The sequence below is a fragment of the Lontra canadensis genome, unplaced genomic scaffold, assembly GCF_010015895.1.
Source record: "Lontra canadensis isolate GAN:19392208 unplaced genomic scaffold, GSC_riverotter_1.0 scaffold11, whole genome shotgun sequence".
In the NCBI taxonomy this organism is placed as follows: Eukaryota; Metazoa; Chordata; class Mammalia; order Carnivora; family Mustelidae; genus Lontra; species Lontra canadensis.
The window spans coordinates 3,090,172-3,114,794 of record NW_022631005.1 but is presented as its reverse complement, the minus strand read 5'-3'; the positions used below and the strand labels follow the sequence as shown (position 1 = coordinate 3,114,794).

The window sequence follows — 24,623 nt, the reverse complement described above, 5'->3', positions numbered from 1 at the left end:
TTGGTACTGCCTCTTGTTCCTTTTTTTTTTTTTTTTTTGAGGTGAGTTTTTCTATTTTGCTATTTTGTCTTGAGAAGAATAGATGAATGAGAGAACAAAATGGTAAAAGGTAAAAATGACCCCAGAAAAATATACACTAAACAAATCAGAAGAGACCTGAAACCAGGGGGAAAAGAAAGGAAAAAGAAAGAAAGAAAGAGTGAATGAATGAATGAATGAATGAATGAATATGATCAAGCTGGTGAATAGAACAGAGCCACACTAGATTTTGGGTGTAGTTTCATCTGTTAGAAGAAACTGCCTTTTAAAATTTTGAAGAAAGAAAAAAAATATATATATATATACACAAAAATAAGGGGAAATACAATGAAGGGATGGAATATGACTGTAAAGAAGAAAATTTAAAAATATTTTAAAAAAGGAATTGATGAGAAGTTGGTAGAAAAAAGAAAGAAAAAGAATTTTAAAATAAAAGGAGAGAATGTGATCAGGCTAGATCAAAGTCATATGCCAAATTTATATTTTGGTCTGTTAGAAGAAACTCTACCCCAAAATTTTAAAGAAAGAAAGAAAAATATATATATATATACACACAAAATAAGGTTAAATACAATGAAGGGATAAAATATGACTGTAAGAATGAAAATTAGAAAGGATTTTTAAAAAGGAACTGAAAAGATGTTGGTGAAAATAAGAAAGAAGAAAAATTCAAAAAAAGAAAAAGAAAAAAAAATAAAGACAATTTTAAAAACTTAACTTCAAAGGATAAAAAATATGGGAAAAAAGCCATGAATTTTATCTGCTATATTCCCCTAGCACTGGAGATTTGCAGTTCTCATTGATGGGTAAACTTGGTCTTGGCTGGGTGTTCTTGCTGATCTTCAGGGAGAAGGGCCTGTTGCAGTGAGTCTCAGATTTCTTTACTCGATGCGGAATTGCACCACCCTTGCCAGGGGCCAGGCTAAGTAATCTACTCAGGTTTTCCTTCTGTAGCTTTTGTTCCCTGAATGCTTTCCATACAGATTTGGAGGATGGGAGTGAAAATGGCAGCCTCCCAATCTCCAGCCCCGGAGGAGTCAGAGGAGCAGAGACCTCGGGGTCCCCCTCTTCAGTGTGCCCTCAGAGCAAAGCAGTCAATCACTCCTGTCTCCCTGGTCTCAGGCCGCACTGAGCTCACCTGGCTTGTGACTGAACGTTTCTATCTCTGGTGCATGGTGCTAGAGTCTCCAAACCCAGTCTATTCCTTCAGCGTACTCCCATGCTGCTCCTCCCGGTGAAGGAAGGGGGTTCTTCCCAGATATGCTACTTGTGGGGTCCCTGCTTGAAAAGCAGTGGTCCAAATGTGCCTTGGATCACGGTTTATGGCAACTCTGAGCTGAGAACCTACTCCTCAGCTGCATCTTTGGAGCCTGCCTCCCTGCTCTGATACCTGGGAGCTCTGCCACACTCAGCACCCCCCTCTTTCTGTAACCCTGAGGGTCCTGAGACCACACTGTCCCAGTGAAGATTCCACCCCCTGCTTAGCCACTGGTATGATGTCCCTTCACGGAGCAGACTTCTAAAAGTTCTGATTTCGTTCTCCACTGCTCTCTCACTTGCTGGTAAGTGGCTGATGGAGGCTCCCTCCCCCCACAGCCTATCTCCCCAGATACTGCCTCGGATTCACTTCTCTGCACATCCTACCTTTTAGAAAATGGTCGTTTTTCTGTTCATAGAATTGCTGCTATTCTTTCCTTCAATCTCCTGTTGAGTTTGTAGGTGTTCAGAATGGTTTGATAACTACCTAGCTGAATTCCTGGGAACAGACAAAATTTAGTCCCCTACTCCTCTGCCATCTTGCCTATACTCTTGCTTTTCATTTTTAATGGTGAGTTTAAAGTCTGAGTTTTACTGTCATTTATTAATCTTCTCGTTAAATTTTACATTATTTGCTTCTTATTTAAGAAACAAGGTTATAGAGAAAATATTTGATATTGTCCTTGGCAAATTTTATAACTTGGTATTTTATATCAAGTATTTAATTGCAATTCATTTTTGTGTTTGTGCATAGGAAAGGAATACAACTTCAAGTTTTTTTCTGTTTGGTTAAACAATTGACCTTGTGTCATTTATTGATTAGATCACTTTTTCTCATGACCCATAATGTCTGCTTTGTCATAAATTCTTTTTCCATATAGTCATGGATTTATTTCTAGGCCCTCTATTCTTCCTTTGGACTATTAGTCTGTGCCTGCACTAATATCATACTGTCTTGATTTCCATTGGATATAGATATCTGGTAGAGAATCTCCCAACTCCTCCCCACACCTTGTTCTTCAGAAGTATCTTGGCTTTTTTTGGCCCTCCTTTCTTTCCTGTAAATTCTGTAATCAGCTTGTTGAGTTTCTGTTAGAATTGTGCTGAAGTTAAAGATCAATTTGGAGAGAATTATAACATATTTTATGATATTTAGTCTTCTTAACTGATAATATGACAGATCTTCCTAGTCACTATTTTTTAATGTCTTTCAATGAAATTTTTAAGCTTTCTCTATAGAAGGCTTAACATTTTTTACTTTATTATAGATATTAAAAATGTTTTTTTAGCTATTTTAAACTGTGTGGTTTAAAAATTTACTTTTTGGGGCACCTGGGTGGCTCAGTGGGTTAAAGCCTCTGCCTTCGGCTCAGGTCATGGTCCCAGGGTCCTGGGATCGAGCCCCGCATCGGGCTCTCTGTTCAGCGGGGAGCCTGCTTCCTCCTCTCTCTGCCTGCCTTTCTGCCTGCTTGTGATCCCTGTCTGTTAAATAAATAAATAAACAAAATCTTAAAAAAAAATTTACTTTTTAGCTAATTGTTGTGGATATCTAGAAATATAATTCACTTTTGTATATTGATTTTGATTCAACATCTCTCTTACTAAATTAAATTCCTACTTAAAATTATTTTTGGCAACATGACATAAATAACTAAAATGTAAATTTTAAGGGAAAGGAAAGTAGTATTTATTAAGTTTCTACTATATGCCAAATAGTTGACACAGGTTATTTCACTTAATCTGCACAACGATTTTGTTGCTTATTTCCTCAACAAACATGTATTAGGTAATCCCTATGTGTTAAGGTTTTTTTTTTTCTTTGAGATTTTCTGCATAAGCAATCATAGCATATACAAATGATGAACATTTTTGTTTCTTTTCAATCCTTTACCTTTTATTTTTTTCTTTTGCTTTACTGTGTAAGGACCTCTAGTACAATGTAGAATAGGGTTGATGAAAACAGACATCCTTATCTTGAACTTGAGCTTATAGAGGATGCTTTCAAAGTCTCTTTGTTAGGTATGAAGTTTCTCTGGGTCTTCTGAAATGCCCTTAATTGGGTTAAGAAAGTGACTTCCATTCCCATTTTGCTAAGGAGGTTGTTTCTCTTCTTTTAAATCACAAATGAATATAGGTTATCCTATAAAAAAGGTTAGCCTTTTTTTTTTTTTTTGCTTTTATTAAGATTTGATTTTTTTTACCTCAAATTATTAATATACTGAATTACTTTAATTGAGCTTCTCATGATAAACTAATCTAGAATTCCTAGTAAAAACCAATTTGGTCTTAATAAGTTATCCTGTTTATACATTGTCTGATTTGTTTTATAAAAATGTTTATTTTCAGAGTTTTTGCATCTGTATTCACTCATAAGTGAGATTGGCCTATATTTTTCTTTTCTTATAATATCTCTGTCTGGTTCTGAAATGTGTTATATTACAAATGACTCTTATTCCGTTGTATGGAATAGTTTGTGTAAGATTAGAATTTCCTAATGCTTGAATGGTAGAATTTCCTGGAAATTCATCTGGATCCTGGGTATGTGTGTGTTTGTGTGTGTGTGCGTGTGTACACATGCCTGCACACACACCTAATGGAACTATTTTAAACTACTGATTCAATTTCTTAAAAACTTTAAAGAGTTGGTTTTGTTAACATGTATGGATCTGTTTATTTCTTCTAAGTTTTCAAATTTATAGACACAGAGTTGTTCAAAACATTTTATCTGTTTAATCTCTATAGCAACTATAGCTTTACCCCCTTTTTATTTAAAAATTTCAATGCCTTTCTGGGGCATCTGGGGGGCTAGGTTGGTTAAGCATCTGCCTTCTGCTCCGGTCATGATCCCAGCTAGGGTCCACGGATCGAGCCCTGCATCGGACTCCTTTCTCAGCGGGGAGACTGCTTCTCCATCTCCCTCTGCCTGCTGCTCCCCCTGCTCGTGCTTTCTTTCTCTTCTCTGTCAAATAAATTAATAAAATCTTAAAATTTTTTTTTAATATTTTTCTTGTTTTTTTCTTTTGATTATATTCTCTAGATTGGTATATTTTATTACTTTTTGGACCTTTATTGACCCTCTTCATTATATGTTTATTTTCTTTTTCATTGACTTCACCTCTTATTTTTATCATCTTCTCTCGTCTTTTTGAGTTTTGTTTGCTATTCTTTTTTTTCTAATTCCTTGTGGTTGGATACTCACTTCACTAAGTTGAACTTTTCTTTCTTTTCTAATGTAAGCGTTTAAGACTAAAACTTTAAGAATCTTTATAACTTGGGGCGCCTGGGAGGCTCAATGGGTTGGACGTCTGCCTCCGCCTCAGGTCATGATCTCGGGGTCCTGGGGTCAGGCCCTGCATCGGGCTCTTTGCTTGGTGGACAGCCTGCTTCCCCCTCTCTCTCTGCCTGCCTCTATGCCTACTTGTGATGTCTCTCTGTCTCTCTCTCTCTGTCAAATAAATAAACAAAATTTAAAAAAAAGAATCTTTATAACTCTGTTATACAAAACTGTCCTTGTTTTGATACATAATACTTATAACAGCACCCTGTTATTTTTCTAAATATTTTCTAAAAAGTTTATGATTCCATTTTGGTTTTTCTGAATGATAAGCTGTTCAGCAATGTATATTAAATTTTCAAATATATTATTTCTTTATTTTATTTTTCTAACTAAAGTGCATTGTAGTTAAATGATATATTCTGTATGATACAGTTTGACATGATGATTTCAAATCGGTCAGCTTGCTGATCCAGCTCGTAGTCAGTTTTCCTAACTGTTTGATGTCCACATGACCAATAGTATGAAGTGTCCTGTGTTTGGGTGTAGGGTGTAGCCAGATGTATCAGATGTTCATGTATATGTGCATGTTGGTGGGTAGGCTATTGTGGGGGAAACATGCTCATAAGGTGTTCTTTCTTTTTAAGTAAACAGAGGGATTGAGACACTACAAAGTTTTAAAGTTGAACTTCCCATTGATATTAGAAACCTGTTACTGCTTCGTCCATGGAAGCATGAAAGAGTCTTATAGATTTGGCAGCCCAGGGTTTTTGTGGATTTTGCTTCTGTTGTTCCATCCTATGCATACCCTAAACCAGGGAAGAATGGTAGGTGGTTAAACTGCTCATTTTATTAAAGTGAATTGAGATTTATGGAATGGTTATAGAATGGTTCCTGACCTTGTCTAATCTTTCTAACCTGCCAAACCCAGACCGGAAAACTGTGATGGTTGGCTCTGCCAAGGACTTAATCTATTTTGTAAAAAGGCCATTACGGTGTTCTGTCAGCCAGTCAAGGAAATATCTGGAACAAGGCAGCAGGCAGGGAGACCAGTTTCAGGAAGGGCTAATTCATTCTATCCAAGGTGGAATAATTTAGACAAGCCTGCCAAAAATCAGTGTGACTCAGTTCTCCAGGATATCTGTCTAGAAGGCTCCTACTTATAAGCATTTCTTAGAAAGCATCTTGGTGCTTTATCCTGGAAAAGATACCCTGAGTGCTGAGTCCACTCCTGTGTCTGTCCAGATTATTTATGAATGATTTGTGCTGGTGGAAACAAACCTCTGATAGACCTAACCACATATCAGCACCTTCAGTTTGATACATGGCTCTTCGCCTCATATTAGAGGGCTAGAGATTCATGCCACACTGTTTCGTGATGCACATGACCATATAACTTCTGGGGCATGTCCAAGAACTCTCAGTTCTGCTGTTTACTTGCAGCCAAGCTAGGATGAGCACCAGTGAAATGGAGAGCCTGGTATAGGACAGGAAAAGAGGATTTCAGGGTCATGGTGACTTATAGAGGGAATGCAGTGAATATGGAACCAACCAGTCCTAGGGAAGTAGTGACATGCAACTTCCAAGTCTTCTTCCCAGTGAAAGAGCCTGATCTTTTCTAATGTGAACTTTGAGTGGTTGAACACTCTTGTGGCTTCAAGATTTGTTCTTAATCACTTTCTTTCAAACTTATCATCTACTGGTTTAATAGCTTGTTGAGAATTTTGTTTTGTGAACCAGTGTCAGGCTGCTAATTTTTAGTTTCTAATATTTATCATTTTGGAAAATCAGGATGTCTTCTAGCATTATATACATTGTGCCACATATGATGTTGTGATGTTTAGCAATTAAATGTGGAGAAGGTCAGATTCTAAGAGTTGAAAGATCTATCTATATGAGAAAGTTGCCCAACTATAGTATCTTGGCAATCCTTTTGTCCTTTGCTCTCTGTGATTTTTAGAAAATATCAAATTCCTTTGACAGTCTGTGTAGCAGTTCAATTGGACTGAATTTTTATGGTAAAAAATTTCATAGCCAGGACAATGATAGCTTAAAAATATAGCAGGGCTATTTAGAGACTGGTGCTATATCCTGCTAAAAGTGTAGAGAGCACTAGGGCGTCTGGGTGGGAAAGGTCAGGCCCTGACTGATACAGTTGCTAACGAATTAGTTATATTTTGAGGCCACTTTTCAGGTTATCTCAATGGCCCACAGTTTGAAAAGTACAAGGAGGCTTCTGCTGGAGGTGGTCTTTGTTAGTTTTATTTATTTATTTATTTATTTATTTATTTATTTATTTATTTGGAGAGAGAGAGAGCGCGCAAGTGAGCACAAGTAGGGTGAGAGGCAGAGGGAGAGGAAGAAGTAGTCTCCCCACTGAACAGGGCTGGATTCCAGGACCCCGAGATCATGACCTGAGCCAAAGACAGAAGTTTAATAGATGCCACCCAAGTACCCCCCTTTGTTAGGTCTTAACAAATGGTGAGACCAAGTTTCTAGTGTATCGCTGTTACATTCATACTCCCCACCCAGATCTGGTTTTTCATGCATCACTGTCTTGTCCTTGGCTTTCCCTGTATTCCTGGTTCCTGACTGTTTGGTGCCTGAACCACGGCTCCATGCTGATCAACCCTTCTTCATATTTGCAGACTTCTTGACCTTCCTGGTTCTACCTTATAGCCTCACCTCCATGATTCACTGCAGTTCTTGGATGTCTGCTCTGTAATAGGAAGGAAGGTGCCTCTGGCTGACTCTTTGCATAGCTTTCTCTTCAGGTACTGGCCTTTTCTCAAACATTTTAATTACACACAGTAAAACTTATAGACCATGGAGTTGTATTTTAATTCTACATACAATATATCCGTAGACTTACAGTATATTTGTAATAAGGATCTGTGCTCTCTATTAAAGAAGTTTAATAAATCATCACCTTCTTTTGTATCACCTCATCTGCAGTTTTGGTTTCAGCTGTGTTGTAGTTTTCCCGTTGTCTTGTGTCTTTTGCCTTGAGATATATTTGTATTTGTCATAAGAAAGATAAACAAAAATAGCCATGATGACTATAGTAAGGGCCAAAGAAAAGTGCCAACTAAGAAGGGAAGAACAAAGAAAGAACACCAGCAAACCAAGTTGACGTTAGCAACATAACTAAAATGGATAACCATGCAAGCAACTAGGTAATGACAATGACACCGAATAACGAGTTCGAATGACAATAACAGTGGTTTTGAAACCTCATATTAAATTCTTTTATGGCATAGGTTAACTGCTAATTCAATTTGGAAGATTTAAATGAAAGCATGCTCATTAAACATTTACCAAAGAGGGCTGACCTCTATGTATTTGCAAACTGCTCCACCACCCACCATACCACTTAAGGTCCATTAAAAAAATGAAGCCTCTAAAACATATGTATTTTTGGGTAATATTTTGTACTATTCAAATCTAAAGAATTTTTGTGAAAGAATTCAGAGAGACAAAGATTTTTACTTACTGGAGGGCAATGACATTCTGTGAATACATATTAAGAACAACAATGAAAATTTTGTACTTTTCTCAGCAAGCATTGACTTAGGAGGCCAAAGAATTAACTATCTAGTTATTATGTCTTTGTTTTTATGCATTATAATCTCAAGCCTTACCTCAATTCAGAACAATTAGTTATCCTTGGTATGGAGAAAAGCAGGATAGTACATTTGAAATCTTTAAAGACAAATCAAAATTTTCAAGAGCTTAGCCTTTTAAGAATTTTCTGGAGAATAAGTGATGTTTATGATAAATCATAAATGTAAAGGAGATGCTTTTATTAATGAACATCAAATGAGTGTTACTAATTGATATACCAATAAAAGCAATTTCTGTTTAAGCCTCAGACAGTTTGGCAGTCTATCAGTTTGAGTTTCAAGGTTTATTCCTTTTACAGTTCATATTTCCATTAGCTTCTCTACATTGCAATTCCATCTGGCAGTTTAAAAAGATGTAGATAAAACATGGGACTGAACTTGATATCCAAAACTTTCTTTGCAGGGGTGAAATAGAAGGGTGCTGGAGAAGGTGTGCAGGCCTGGTAGGTTCGGCCTTGGGGGAAAGTGGATAGAAAACATAACAAAACAGAACAAAGATAACACACTTGTCCCGAAAGCTCTAAAGCAGAGGTTTATAATCTATTCCGCTCAGAGCCCTAGAGGCCTTGGACTTATTAAGGGACCTCTAATTCAGTGGTTCTTAACCAGGTCAGATCTCCTATCCAGCCCCTCCTCCCACCTATATGATGTAACTGGTAGGCTAGGACCACTATAGTTATCTAAAGCTCCTCGCATGAGTCCAATTTTACCAAGGGTTGCCAACCACTGTTCTATTCCTATGAATGTATAAGTGTCTGTAGAAAGGAGAAATACCATCTATACACAAATATCTTGTATCACCTTTTCTTTATAATTTATGGAAACAATGACTCAGATACAAATTCATTAAACATATCACGGAATTAATAGGGCCTTTTTGCATTTACATGTTTCCTCATATGTATGTTCTAAAAACAAGATTACCATCATGTCGACATTCTCAGATTTGAAAAGTCTGATCATTTTGGTTATGAAGAACCCAAATTAGGGTTGAAATTGTTAAAACAAGCATCCTTATGGGTTAAATGGTGCTCAAGACCAGTTCTTGGCTTAATCATGAGCACTGGAAATTTTTACTATAAAGTGTTGGGGAGATAAGCTTTAAATACAGAGAGGATGAAAGAGATCTTATGTGATCCATGCTTGTCATGAATCTGAGACCTGGATAAAATTCTTAGCTCTGGCTCCTGCCTTGGGGAGCCTTGAGTGGTTTCTCAGAGAAGAAGAAAAGAAGGGATGGACTCCCTTTTGCTTTGATGCTCCTTATGTGTCTCTAAATTGTGTCTCTTTGGAGCTGGCTGGGATTCTTGAGTGCAGCGAACCCTTTTCTTAAGGACCTGAAAACTCAGACTACAGAAGTTTATTCTTTCTATACCCTCAGTGGATCTTATAGGTAAGACCAATTTTCTGGGTGTGCTATGTAGCATCACATTTGACTGAGGAACCTGCAGAATCGGCTGCAGATCCTGAGGAAGAAGTGTACCAAATTACTGTTCTCTATATAGTGGGCAGAGTTCAGTTCCTTTGCTAAAAAGTAAAAATTTCTCTTGGCCTTATTACTTTTCTTTTAAATATTAAAAATCATAACATCATATGCAAAAATAGGTCTGCACAAAAGGCTGAGAAAATCTCTGCACTACTTTTTATAAGAGCAGTTATACTTAAAATATTTGAGATAGGAAAAATATTATGACATAAAAATACTTAAAGCAAGAAGAGTCTACCATAATCATGAGAAACTTATTCCAGATTTTAACAACCTTATTAAAGAAGCCCTTACTTTAACTTATTAGAAATCTCACCTGTCATAGATCATTTCTTGTTCTTTTGTCCTAAGGGAGATGAGTAAAAATTGGACATTATTCTCCATGTGATATTTCATTATAGACCTAGAGGCATTTGTTAGTTTCCTATTCAAGTTGCTATTTTCAGCAATAAATAGGCCAGTGTTTCTACCTTATTGGTCCTGTTTTCTCCTTACTTGGCCTTCTTTGCTATTGAGTGGGATGAACTTCTGAAGACCTCGGGTTAAAAGTTATTGATCTCTTACCCAAACTATCTCTACTTTCCATTCTAAGTACTTTTCCTGAAATTTAAAAAGAAAAATATATATATATTATTTATCTCTCACACTACTTTGGGGGAAATACCACTGTATGGATGACCTATACTCAACTAAACCTCAAAATGTATACAAGGGAACTCCTATTCCCACCTCCGAGTCTGTCCTTTCCTGTGCTTCTCACTCAGTTAATCACTCTGCCACTTACCCAGGTACCTGTACCTAACATATGGAGTCATTTTTACTCCTTTGCAACCTTTCATCAAATTAATCAGCAAGTCCTACTGACTCTACCACCTAAATATCTTTCAACTCAGTCCATTCCCATCACCCCCACCATCATTAACCACCATCACAGTCCAGAGATGGTTTGTCTCTCACCTATATCTGTTGCTTCCAATCCATTCTTCACATGTAAGCCAGAGTGGTATTTCTAAAATGAAGAATCCGTTTTATCACTCCCATCCACTTTCTTAAAACCCTCCAGTGCCCTCCTCTTCCTGTGATAAATTAATAATTCTAAACCAGGTCACTAGGCACCCCTTCATGAGTCTCTAGCCGGTTTTTCCTGTCCCATCTCAGACTCTTCATTTGAGAGCTATCTTCAACTTCTTCCAATTCCTCAAACTTAACAGTTTTCTACTGCTTTGCATTTTGGGTACTATTTTCTCTTTCTGAGACATTGATTCTTTGCGTGTCAGCTTAAACATTTTATTTTCTTTGGAGGATTTTTTCTGACCTTACACTAAATGTGGCCTCCAGCGACATCTTCCAAAACGTCCTATGTTTCCCTTACTACTACACTCATTTGTGGTCATGGGTTGGCAAGTGAAATCTATTTTTTTTGCTGTCTTCTGTTTTTAAACTTTCCTTCCCTGTATCACATCAGAGTAATATGTTTCTTTAACTAATTAATTCCCTAGTTTTCTTCTTCTCCTACAATTAATTTATACCTCAGTTTTGTGCTCAACTTTCTTCATTTTTTTAAAATTAGAAAATTAGTCTAGAGATTAATATACATTAAGAAAGTGTACAATTATATCAGCTCTTCTCACCTCCCATTAGATGGCTTCTATCAGGTTTTTGAGTTAATTTGTAAGAATTATCCCATAAATAGTGTAATGAAGACTTGGACAAAGCATATTTTAAGATGAATTACTTTTTTTTAAACACTAAAACCTAATGAGATAAATCTTTCAGCACAGCTTTTAAATTGAAAGATTAACACCACGTATGTCAAACGTAATTATTTTTTTGCCTTGTGTTAGAAGTTTATCAGATGGATACAGAGAGTTGGAGAGGTGGTAGGAGGGTTATTAATATTTTTGTGCCCCCAGTCATGCTGAAGCATCTCCATGTCTATTGTTCCCATGGGACTTTGGATAGTTTGACAATGAATACCCCACAGTCTTTGTGGCTAGTCTACGCAGAGTTGGACTTGGGTGGATGAGGCCCTTCTCCAGAGACACAAATTATCACAAAGGTAAGAACAGATGGGCCATGTCTACTCCAGAGTGGGTTTTTAAGTCCAGTCTAACACAGTCCATCCCATCTGATATGCAACCACTAGAATATGTGGTGCTCTCCTCAGTTCTTCCCATCTCAGGCCACTCCCTATCAGTGACTTTTATTGATCTCACTAGTAACTAATCTCCTTATGATTCAGGACAGTTGTTCTCATATGAGAATCACCTATAAACATTTAAAAAATACCAATGCCTAATTTCATTGATTCAGTTTAGAATGGAGCCCAGGCTCTGGTCTTTTGGAAATCTTCTCAGGTAATTCTCACACGCAGCTTGTGATTGAGGTCACAAGATGCACATCACTTTGCTTAATAAACTGATTCATCAACCTTCTTGAGTTTCTATATGTAGACTTTCACCTTAATCTGCATCTCCTCCATTCCAGTAAATGGCACTTTCATCGATAGTTTCTCAATTTTTTTTGTTTAAATTTTTTATTTAAATTGTAATTAGTTGACATATAGTGTATAGTGTATAGTGTATAGGAGTATTCTACTCCTGAATATTAGTCTCAGGAGCAGAATTTAGTGATTCGTCACTTGCATATAACACCTAGTGCTCATCACAAGTGCCTTCATTATTACCCATCACTCATTTAGCCCACCCTCCACCCATCCCTCCAGCAACCCTCAGGTTGTTCTCTATAGTTAAGGGTCTGTTTTATGGTTTGCCTCTCTCTATTTTCCCCATGTTAATCTGTTTCATTTCTTAAATTCTTAAATTTCTTAAATTTCATTTCTTACATGAGTCACATAGTTTCTCAAATTAAAATGAGAGATATACTCTTCTTTTTCTAGCCCTCCCAACCTCAACTAACCCATCAGGAAATACTGTAGATGCAACTTCCAACCTATCTGTCTTACCTTCATCGCCTTTCTCTTAATTCAGACCATCCTCTTGCCTTGCCTGGACCATTGAAGTTTCCTAATTGGTTTCTCATATTCCAAGCCTGTATTATCTTCCACAAAGTTCTTAATTTTTTAAACATGGTTTTAAACTTTTTATTATAAAATATTGAAGCATTTAGATGGAAATAGGCCTCTAGGTTTATAAAATCTTCACATTGTATTATATTTGCTTCACAATTGTTTATTTTTTCTAAAGAAAGAAAATTTTTGGTAGAGTTAAAGCCTCCTCTGTACCCCTCTCTGACGCTATTCCCCCTTCCTTCCCAGAGGTAACCACTTAAATAAATTTAGAGTTTATTATTCTCATGTGTGCTTTATACTTTTAGTACATATTTGAACCCGTACATAATGTTTAGGATTGTTTTTAAATATTAGTGGTATTATATAGATGGTATCAGATTACAGGTTGTTTATTTTACTTAACATGTTTTTGATATTTGTTCATGTTAATATAAGTAGCTTTAGTTTACTCCTTAAAATTTTTGCATAGTATGATATCAGAACAAGAGATGATAATTTGTTTATTTTTCTATTGACCAAAATTGAAATAAATGGTTTTTTACTTTTTCTTTTCATAATTGATGTTGCAGTCAACATTTGTGTATTTCTTTCCTGTACATGTGCAAAAGTATTCTAAATATACACTAAGGAATGAAATGTGGAGCCTTAGGTCCTTTCCAACTTTTCTATATTTTGCATAATTGCAGTACAATCTTAAAAAAAATTCCTATGACTAAAATAAAACTACTGTGGAGTACCTATGATATGCCAGTAGGAAGCCGGAAACAAGATAAAATCTCTGCTGTCTTAGATCTTATATACTAACGGAGGGAGAACAAGTAAACTAATAAGTGATTTCAGGGAATGCTAATTGCTGGATAATGAGTCATATCATCCTCTGCTTCAAGATTTTCAATGATGTTCCACTGTACTTAGGGTTAATGTTATAACTCCTTTCCAAACCTGTAAGGCTTGCTACCATCTGGCCCCTGCCTCCCTCCTTTCTCCCTTTGACTCCCTGTGCTTTTGCCACACTGACATTGGAGTTTGGGGAACTTACTAAGTTTTTTCCTTCTTCGGGACCTTCATGTGTATTGTTCCAACTTCCTGGAAACTTCTTCTCAACTTTCTTTGGCTAATCCCTACTCATGATGCAAGCTATAGCTTACTTATCCTATTTTCAGATAGACCATAGACATAGGTACCTCCTATTAAGTCTCTTTCATGACACCCTTCTCTTTTCCTAGTATCACTGACTACAACACACGATTATACATTTCTATGTCATCTGCCTCAACTACTAGATTGCAGGTTCTATGAAGGCAAGGATGATGCCTCTCTTGCTTCCTGCTGTATCTCCTAGCTCACAGCTTGGTGCATAATTGTTCCTCGGTGAATTTTAAAAAAATTAATACAAATTAGTGCTCTTCTGAAAATTTGGTTGCAGGCTCATTTTGAGCAGGAGATTTGGTTAATCTGGGTTTTGATTTCCCTCTCTCCTTCAGGGCTCTTCCCTCCCTAACTAAGGTTAGGGTAGCTTGGATGAGTCCCCAGACCAAAACCAGGTCTTAGTATGGAGTTAAGGGCTCCTGTCCTTGTGATACCGAAGGTAACAAAGATGATATAATAGAGAGATAACTCATCAGAAGGCCAACAGTGTTTGGTTTTGAGGCTGTCACCCTGTCCACAGTCAGCCTCCCTTGACTCTTAGATGAAATTCATAACTCTAGATGGTAGTAGACAATGGGCCTTTGTTGCTTTTTAAGTATCTTTTCAGAAAGAATATTGAAGTCCTTGGGAGAAGCTTCACTCCACTCAGTCCCTCCCTTGAAGCAGTGAGCCAGAATCTAGTTTATCATCTTCCTTGGAACATTTTTAGTCCCTGTTAGCTTTTCTTTTCTTTTTTAAGATTTGATTTATTTACTTGAATCAGAGTGAGAGAGAGCACAAGTTGGCAAGGAAGTAGACAGAGGGAGAGGGAGAAGTAGGGTCCCTGCTGGGCAAAGAGCCTCTGTTACCTTTTTCAAGAGCCAGTCTCTTCTCTCTCTCTCTCTCTCCTTTCTTCCTCCCTCCTTTCTTTCTCTTTCTTACCATTTGAAAGTATTATGACATTTCACACCAAAATACTATAACATGTATATCCTAAAAAAAGAACATTCTCCTACTTAATTACAATACCACTATCACACCTATGAAAGTTTATGTTGATAGAACAATACTACTGAATATAATGTCCTTGTTCAAATTTCTCTACTTGTCACCCCTCCACACCCAGAAACTCCACAATAATTTTCAATGAAGGATCACACATTTTATTTCGATTTCAGGTCTCTTAAGTCTTCTCTAAACCAGCACAGCTCCCATGGCCCTATTTTATTTTTATATTAAAAATTATTGTCTTTCACGATATTGATCTTTTTGAAAAGATTTTATTTATTCGTTTGAGAGAGAGAGAGGTAGAGAGAGCACAAGCAGGGGGAGAGGCAGAGGGAGAGGGAGAAGCAGACTCCCCGCTGAGCTGGGAGCCCAGTGTGTGGCTGGATCCCAGGAGACTGGAGATCGTGACCTGAGCCAAAGGCAGATACTTAACCATCTGAGCCACTCAGGCATCCCCAATACCGATATTTTTGAAGAGTTCAAGTCAGGCTTCTGATAGAATGACCAATAATCTGCATTTTTTCTTAGTTTTCTTTTCCTGAATGGTCAGATTCATGTTACACATTTGACAAGAACACTCCATGTTTTTGATGATGTCCTCATCACATTGCATTCCATCAGGAGGCATATAATATTATTTTGGCTCATTAGTGGTAATGTTAAGTTTGATTACTTGTTTAACGTTGTGTCTACCCTGTGTCTTTACTATAAAGACATCATTTTCTCTTTGAATTTAAGAGGGAGTCATTGGAGTGGTACCCTGAGACTTTGTGAATATTCTGTTTAACAATATTTCCACATAACCACCATATAACCACATTTCACACAGTGGTATTAGCATCCATTGGTGATCCTTGCTTGTGTATATTATTATATTGGTAGTTGTGAAATAAATAATATATAATTTACCATTCCTTCTACATTTTTAAAGCTGACATTCTATAAAGAAGCCTTTTCTCTCCTCCCTCTTATGACACTGTTTTTTTGTTTTTGTTTTTATTTTTTTAATAGTATCATTGTGAGCTCATAGGTTCTTTTCTCATAGGACATTTTGACCAGAAGTAAAGTGGTGCTTTTCTGCATATTTTTTCATAGTACTTAATATGAATTTATGGTCTTTTTCTTTTATGATACTTCATAATCAGTTGTCTATGTAAAATAACAGATTTGAATAAATAGCATAGAGTGGAGTTCCACTAAAAACACTTGCTCCTGGGGGGCATCTGGGTGGCTCAGTTGGGTAAGCAACCAACTCGATTTTGTCTCAGGTCATGATCTCAGAGTCCTGAGATAGAGACCCGTGTTGTGCTCTGTGATGGTCCCCATGATGCGCATGAAGCCTACTTAAATTTTCTCTCTCTCCCTTTGCCCCTCCCCCTGCTCTCAAGTGTGTGTGCCCTCTCTCTCAAAAAAAAAAAAAAAAAAAATCCAAAAAACAAACACTTGCCTCTTCTCTAACTTTGAGGGTTTAAAGTTTTTTTCATCATTGACCATGTTTAACAACTATGGTAGTGATTTATTTTCATTTATGTTCCTTTGGTGACTTCAACATGAAATCAAATCTGGTATTATTATTAAGAATTCTTTGGGTAAAATTCCTGGTGATAAAACATCATACACAGAAATACACTTCTCTCTCCTTCTGCCTGACAACAACACACATGCATTTAATTCACTCTCTGTCTTATTTTTAGGATCGAAGATTCAATGATGAAATTGACAAGCTAACTGGATACAAGACAAAGTCACTATTGTGCATGCCTATCCGAAGCAGTGACGGTGAGATTATTGGTGTGGCCCAAGCGATAAACAAGATTCCTGAAGGTGCTCCATTTACTGAAGATGATGAAAAAGTAAGTTTCCATGCCTTTTGTGACTTGTATGCTCCTTGATCATTGATTGCTATTCTCCCTGAAAAGGACAAGACTTGTGTGAATCGTTGTTAGATTAACCTCTTCATGGATCAAAGAGCTTTTTCTCATGTTACACAAAATGTAATAGAAATTTTGGATATTTCATAGAATGTGGTAAAATTGAAAATAATTACTTCATCTTTTTCTTAGTTTACTTTTCATTGCAAGCCTCAGTAGTATTCTTTCCGTGGTCTTTATCTTCCTTATAAGCAAGCTTTTTAATTGAGGATCACACCACCACCACACATGGCCCAAGGGAAGATAGGGAATTAGGAAGATGATTGTGTTTCAGAAACTCAACACTTGCTCTTGTGTTTTCATAACTACTATGAAGAATTGTTTTCTCAGTTCTTTATAAAAATCTCAATAAAATGAATGCTATTTAATCATTATTCTAAATTACTAATTAAAAAAACATTATTTTTTGTCCCCAAAGAACAGTTGACTTTAGTAGAAGTGATGTATTTTTGTTCTGAAATTTTAAGTTCTTTCACCACAGTTTATTCACCAGCTCATATTAAAAGAGAGACTCTTCAAAAAGCTGGAGTTCTTTCTGGCTTTGAAGCTCTTACCTTCATATTGCATAAAATCTGGTAGGATATTTATGAAATTTGTGTAAAAGCAAATCTCAAATTAGTTTAAGTTTGATGACTGCCATATACCTATTTGATTAAAAGAGACACTTTATAATGTAACCTTCTGGATGTAAGCTTGCTATTTGCTAGTGCTAATTACTAATTCATTAAATGAATGCAAATGTTCTGGTACAAAAGGTTAGAGTAAAATATGATTATAAGGAGACAAGATTTTTAAGTGAAAAGAGTCCTTTACTGAGGTCATACCTGTAGTTAAATTTGAGTATCCCAAATTCCGGAAAAGGTTTATAAACCTTTGCAGTTTATGTCTTGAAAGAAAAACTTCTTTCAGATAGGAGAAGATGCGTGGCATAGTGGCTGCATATAGGCACAGCAACAACAGTCTACCCTGGTTGAAATTCCTTCTTTGACATAGCCTGTGTGACCTTGAGCAAGTTGCTTAGCTGTTCTGTGCTCCAATTTCCTCCTCTTGGAAGAGAGATGATAATAATAAGAAGTGTAGTAGTAAGCATCTCATGAGGCTATGGGGGAGAGCTTGATAGGACCTCAGACAATATCTCACCAATTCAGTGAAAAACTACAGTCTGAAGACACTTGTGTTGGGGCTGTAGGAAGCACAAAGATAAATCCCAAGTGTGTTATGTCATCCTGGCGCTGAACAAGGCAGAAGGCAAGATCATCAATAAGATGACCTAGAACATGCTATGAATGCCTGGGAAAGGGAAAATTTCTCACCTGAAGAGCCTGAAGAGGCTTCTAGGAACAGGTAGCATTTGCTTTGATCTTTCAGGAAAGCCTAGGCTTCCATAAGACAGAGTCGGGTAAAGGTGAGGGTGTTTAAGGATGTATACGATGGACGCTGCCTCATTCACTCTGCAGATGCTTCCATGGAATGTATTGATAAAGCAAAAATGTTATTTTGCACCAAATGTGAGAGTCTTATAATAATGTGCCTTTTATAAGGATTCAGATAATAGGATTCGAGTTTTGTGTTTTTCCAAACACATAACCACCTGCCCACATTTCCCAAACAGTTTAGTTGATGGATGGTAGTCCTGTCTTTACTCTGCCTCCTTCATTTGAAAGGATCCTGTTATATATTTAATGCTCATCTCTGATTGTGCTTATGTTAGATTTATTTTCTGGACTTCTCTTAGTGGTTATTTACCTATGGTCTAGGGCTTCATGGGCTCTGAATGATTTTCTGCACCTGGTTTTGTCTTGAACAGCATCAGTGTTTAGCTCTACTGAGAATGAGGGCTGGGATGGAGGTCTGGCCCCCACTGTGGACAAATGGGCCTGGTTTGGGCGAGACACTTAATCTTGTGACTCTCTGTTTTTTCCCCATCAACTATACTATTCACCATTTATAGCATGAGAATTAAATATGATCATAAATTACAAATACTTTGTAAAATATAAGATACTAGGTAATATAAACCATAAATTTTTATTTTTAAATTACCATTTTCCCAAGAGATTTAAATGTTCTTCTATATTTGTCACTTATCCTCAGGCAACTTGTTTCTTAGATTCAACATTGTTTGAGTATCACATTTCCTCCATGTGTTATATTTTTCTCATTTGCAATTATCCCATGTGCCCACAGTAGCATTTTATTTTTCAGCCCCTACAATTCCCTCACCTGATTTAAAAAACCCTACTCTAGTCTTACTTCTTGGATGAAGTCTTACCAGTTCAGGCAAGTTGATTATGTTCATGCAGGTGACACTAGATGGAGAGTATTTTACCTCAACTTCTATATCTGGTTATTGTTCTTTCCTGCAAGGATTCTATATATTATAGACAAAACAGAAGTGGTGAAGAAGAAAAGCAGAAAACAAAATCTAGAAATGATTAATAGGAAAGAACAAGATCTAGAAACTTCTTTCAAATAAGAGAAGATGTTGTGGCATAATGGCTGCATATAGGTCATAGCAACAGTCTAGCCTGGTTGAAAATCCATCTCTGCCTTAGCCTTTGTGACCTTGGGCAAGTTGCTTAGCTGTTCTGTGCTCCAATTTCCTCCTCTTGGAAGAGAGATGATAGTAGTAATACTTATCTCATGAGCTATAGGGGGATTATATGAAAGAATATAGGAAGAGAACTTGGAAGAGCGCCTAGCACATAGTAAGTCCTCATTAAAAATTAGCTCTCACTGATAGCACATTAATACATGCCAGATACAGTCTGGTCTCAGTTCAAAAACTAGCTCTATATAAGTGGTCTATACATTTTTATTAAGGACAGCCTATATACCAGTTCCGCTATTGGAGTTACAACAATGAAATGAGGCATATGCGTCTTTATAAATTTACATTTCTCTCGTGTGATTGTTAATGCACAGAGTATTTTACTTGGGACAAGGAAAAAAGAAAAATCTCAGCATAAGACTATGCTTATGCTAATTTGTATTATACTTTTTAGAGTTATTTCTTACATATATGTCCACATGTGAATGTAGTCTACATTTGCCATTATTAGAGATTATGAAGTTTTTTTTTTTCTTTTTCTGCATAACCTTGTTTGCTTAGTCACTGTCCTATTACTGGAAATTCGGGTTATTTCCAGTTTTTCACTAATTCAAAATAGCCCCTGAATGAACATCTTGAACAAATTACCTTTTTCTTTTGTGTTATTTCCTTGGGGTATATTCCAAAGACTGAAATTACTGAGTCAAAGGGCAAGAAAAGTTTTATAGCTCTCATTCCAAGATACAGATAGCTTTCGGGAATACTAAACCTATTTACAATAGTAGTAGCTTGCCTATACCTCTTTTTTGCAGAGCCCTCCCAACTTTGTTCAGTCCCCATTTTAAAACTCAAATTAGTTTTCCTCAGTCTGCCAGCCAGCTTCAGACAACCTCCTCCCACACTCACCAGTATTAACTTAAGCACCATAACTTTCAGTATGGCCTGCAAGTAAGGGAACAAGGAAGAGAACTGGAAGGCCCAAACTCAGTGCTAGGTAGGGGACTCCAAATCAGATAGTTTCCAAAGCAGATTCAAGTCTTTGCCCTGCTGCTTATTAGCTGAGTGACCTTGACCAAGTTGCTCAATTTTTCTTAGCCTCGGAACCTCCATAATAGCATTGTGGTGAGGGATAAAATAGATGAGATGTAAAATGCTTAAGGTAGCACTTACCAGTAAATGAACTTCATGAAATGTTGTCATCTATTTCAAAGTAAGACTAAAATAATTTGAACCTTATTTGTGATTTTACTTTATACACAAAACAGCTATGCCACTGTTTGTATGGATAGTGGGAAATTTATTGCACATTTAGCGTAATATGATTTGTAGATCCTGATATCTTAAAATGTCAGCTTCTGGAGAGTATCAGCTGTGTTGTGTTTGGTATAATTCCAAACATTTTACAATATGAGAATCAGTAAATTATTTGCCCAGGATAAACCGAAAATTAAATGTAGTATATTCATTTCTGGGTTATTTATGTATCTAACGCAATTGTGCATAAGATCATACTGTGTTTCTTGAAAATTCAATGCCTATATTTCAGTGGCTGTGCTGTATCACATAAAGTTGATGGAAAAGCCTGGAAAGGTCATCAGGAAAATTCCCACCAACCCTGCCTTCATCCAATGCAGGAATCTTCACTTGACAGAGAGTCATCCAGACCCTACCTAAAAATTTCACTTTTAATGACTTTAAAATCATCATACTCTTTAAAATTCTAGCACAATAGCAGGAATTTTATCAGCAGTGGTTAGAGTTTTGAGTGAAATAATAGTCTACCATAGGCACATATTAATAATTTAAATTACATACTGACAAATTACTAGTTCTGTAAGTCACATTGGAAGTGCACACAAAGGCAGATCATACAAAGGAGATGATTAGAATTCCCTTGTTCACTTCGTGGGTTTCTAGCAATTGTCCCTGTTCTTCAGTGATATGTGTAAGCTAGCTGATTTAGGTGGTATGATTATGCTGCTTGCATCCAAGTAATTTATCACTTTGGTATTCTTGGGTGAGTGAAGAGAGGCATTATTTTGCCGAATAAAATGAGACCTGGATGGGAGCAAACTCTGATGATCTATCAAGGTGTAAGATCAGACCAGATGAAACCTGGTCTATGGAAGTGAACATGGGCTCCCACCTGCCTTTCCCAGGTTACCCATACCTGGTCCCCAAAGGAGCCATTTCTTATTGCAGTGTTGCGTAAAGACTATGTCTATTGCGTTCATTTTCCAACAGCTGACATATAAGCAGTTGTAGCTTGAAGTTCTTTAGCTAATCTCTACAGGGTTTCTTTAGTGTGTGGTCACCACTCCGCAGCTCCTAATTCAGAATGTTCAGCTACCCTGCTGCTCTCCTTCATGCCAGCACCATCAGACACCCTGCCGAGGTGGGATGCAGCCAGCCAAGCTTGGCTTCCTGGGACTGGCCACATTCCAGGAATTCATTATGGAAGATGCTGCCTTGCCAGTTGGTGTTGAGGATGGTGCACAGATGATGCTAATGAGACTTGCAGAAGCTGGAGTTTTGTTATTTACAGCAGGCCTGAGACTTCCAGCCGAGAACTGGGAAGGATTTGATAAGCTCTTGGCTTTACACTTTTAAGCTGTTCCTGATTGTGCAAAGCTAATGTTTAGGATCCTGGTGAGATGTCAAATGTGCAAAAGGTATTACAATTCATTTTGGTAAGGAAGAGGGAAATTGAATATGTCTTGCTGATACGAGTGACAAATTGGGGGTCCCAGAAGACTGAATGCAGCTCACAGATGTGTGACATGCATGGAATTTGACTGGCATAGGATTGATTTTTTTTTTTTTAAGTCTTTAGGTATGGCTGCAAGCTTTAGTTCTGCTATAATAGCCAATCCCCAAACAACTAGTCAGTTTAATAAAATCAGCTTAATGGAAGCAAGACAGGTTTTTTTCTGTCATCTTTTGAAGAGTTCGTTTCTATACAAAGGTACTTTTCAACAAGTACTTCTCAAATAGTTATTATTTTGAAAAATATCTTGTATGCATGGCTAATAGTATTGCAATTCCGCCAGGTAAGTTCATGTGCTTTCTATTAATGCTCAATTGTTTTTTGGATACTCAAATGCTAAATGAGCTGTGAATTAACTAATCGTAAGAAGTGGCTTTTTTGTTTTTATCTCATTTTACCCCTTTTCTACCTATATTCCAATTAAGTTAGGATCAGGTGGCAATGAAATTATAATTAAAAATCAGTGTTTAGGGGTCCCTGGGTGGCTCAGTTGGTTAAGCATCTGACTCTTGGTTTTTGGCTCAGGTCATGATCTCAGGGTTGTGAAATTGAACCCCATGTCAGGCTTGTGCTCTGTGGGGAATCTGCTTGAGATTCTCTCTCTCCCTCTCCCTTTGCCCCTCTCTCCATGATCTCTCTCTCCCCCTCTCTCTAATCATCATCATCATCATCATTCTCATCAGTGTTTAGCAAAAAAGTTTTAGAAGTCCTCGCAGAAGGCTCTTGATTTCAAGTTATACTTGATCAATAAAATTCAGTCCTAGAAAATTCTGGATGAAATCTCCTAACTCACAATACTTTATCTTCATTTAAGTTGGCTAGTCACTGCACTATTTGCCTTTTAAGAGCTATTACTCAGGTCCCATATGATCACTGTGAAACTACAAGCGCTTCAGAGACTCATTTGCTCATATTCCATGTATTCCCTGGATTATATCTTACTGAGAGGTTCAGAAACAAACAACATCTACAGGAAAACCATTACCAACACAGGCCTTGTCAGAACTCAGGTTATCGTTGTGGACTTTTAGCTCTATTCTCTGCCTCTTCCTTAGGCAGTCTAACTCAGGGTAAGAAAGCAGGTCTACCTGTTGGGACCATCTTAGGGGTTCACATTCGACAAAAAATGGTCACTTTGTTCCATATTTCGTCTTGTGCTTGACTTATATTCATATCTAACTGCACAAAAGTCTCTTCATCTTTATCCTTTTCAAGGGTTTAAGTCCAAGTCTGACATGTCAGATGTAAGAAGACACTATTCCAAAAGTGATTATTGTTTGTTCTTAATAGTGGTTCTAGTACTTGATAGTGTAACATTTTTTCACATGTCCCTAATGATTGCAGCTGGATTTTGACTAACAATTTAGAAAATATATAGTGACCAAATAATCAGGCAGTTAAAAAAAAATCAGTAATACAACAATTGACAAAATGAAGGGCAGTTCCTACCGGGTGCATTTTATATTTCAGATGCAAATAACACTTGGTATGCATCTAAGTTTGCAGGCCCCTTGCAGAAATTCTGATGTCATCAGATGGCTGGTAATGCTGGCATTTGTAATTTCCTGCTTTCTTAGTTTCTCTTTTTCTATTTCTAAGAGTTACCAAGGAAATGATAAGTGCTTAGATGCAGCATCTTTCTTTCTATGTCTTTCCATGTACTTTGCAAAACCTTGGAGGGTAGTTTGCATTTAGCAAGAACATGAAAGAGCAGAAACATAAAATAAATGAACTAAATAATTTACATGGTAGTAACTGTTCCAATGCAGAATGGAGAGGATTTTGAGTGATCATCGATCTGAACATCATTTTTAGCAGCTGAATAGTGTTCCATTGTGTGGAGGAACCACTCACTCACTACTGACTGAGCTTCTACTCAACAGACACTGTTTGAGGCACGGTTCCCAGTACTGGAGTTAAACTCATGAATAAGAAAGACAAAAATTCTTCCTCTCTGAGTTTAATTCTTGTGGTAAAAACAGACAATCAATGAAGTAAATATGTAAGTATATAACATAACTTGAAGTAGCGATTAGATGTACAATTTTTATAAATTAGATAATTCAATAATTTTTTTCTGTGGCTTCTACTTATATGAGTATGCTTTATTAAGGCTAGGTAATATCAAAAGGGCTCACCATAAAATAGCATCTTTTACTAGGGAGCAAGATTTGATCCAGAGCTTCTTCTCAAATAACTATGATAAATTGTGATGGACTCTTCAATTGAATCTCTTTCTGTTTTTCTCTGAACTTCAGGTGTTCACGTAAAGTGTGTGTCCCTCTAGGCTGCCTTAGGCACTAAACTTGAAGCACAAGAAAGTGTTGTCTTTTTATTGCGCTTACCTCAAGGGTCTTTGGGCTATATCTTCTCATGAGTATCACACTAGCATTATGGTATCAAACTACCATCAACTGAACTGGGGGTGTTAAGAGACTTGATGACCTTAAACCTGACACTGCCAGGCTGTGGAGATGTAGACTGGATGGACAGGACTCTGGGGCATATGGGAAGGAAAGGTCAGGCGC

The 24,623-nt window shown here is 37.0% G+C and overlaps 1 protein-coding gene across 1 annotated transcript in view; it reads left to right on the top strand.

Annotated features, from left to right (window-relative positions):
- The window catches only part of PDE11A (phosphodiesterase 11A), a 381,258-nt gene that overhangs the window by 31,608 nt on the left and 325,027 nt on the right, over positions 1 to 24,623 (top strand). The window contains exon 2 of the mRNA XM_032855980.1: positions 16,541 to 16,699. Coding sequence (XP_032711871.1) covers positions 16,541 to 16,699 — 159 coding nt within the window. The remainder of the gene's footprint in view (positions 1 to 16,540; positions 16,700 to 24,623) is intronic.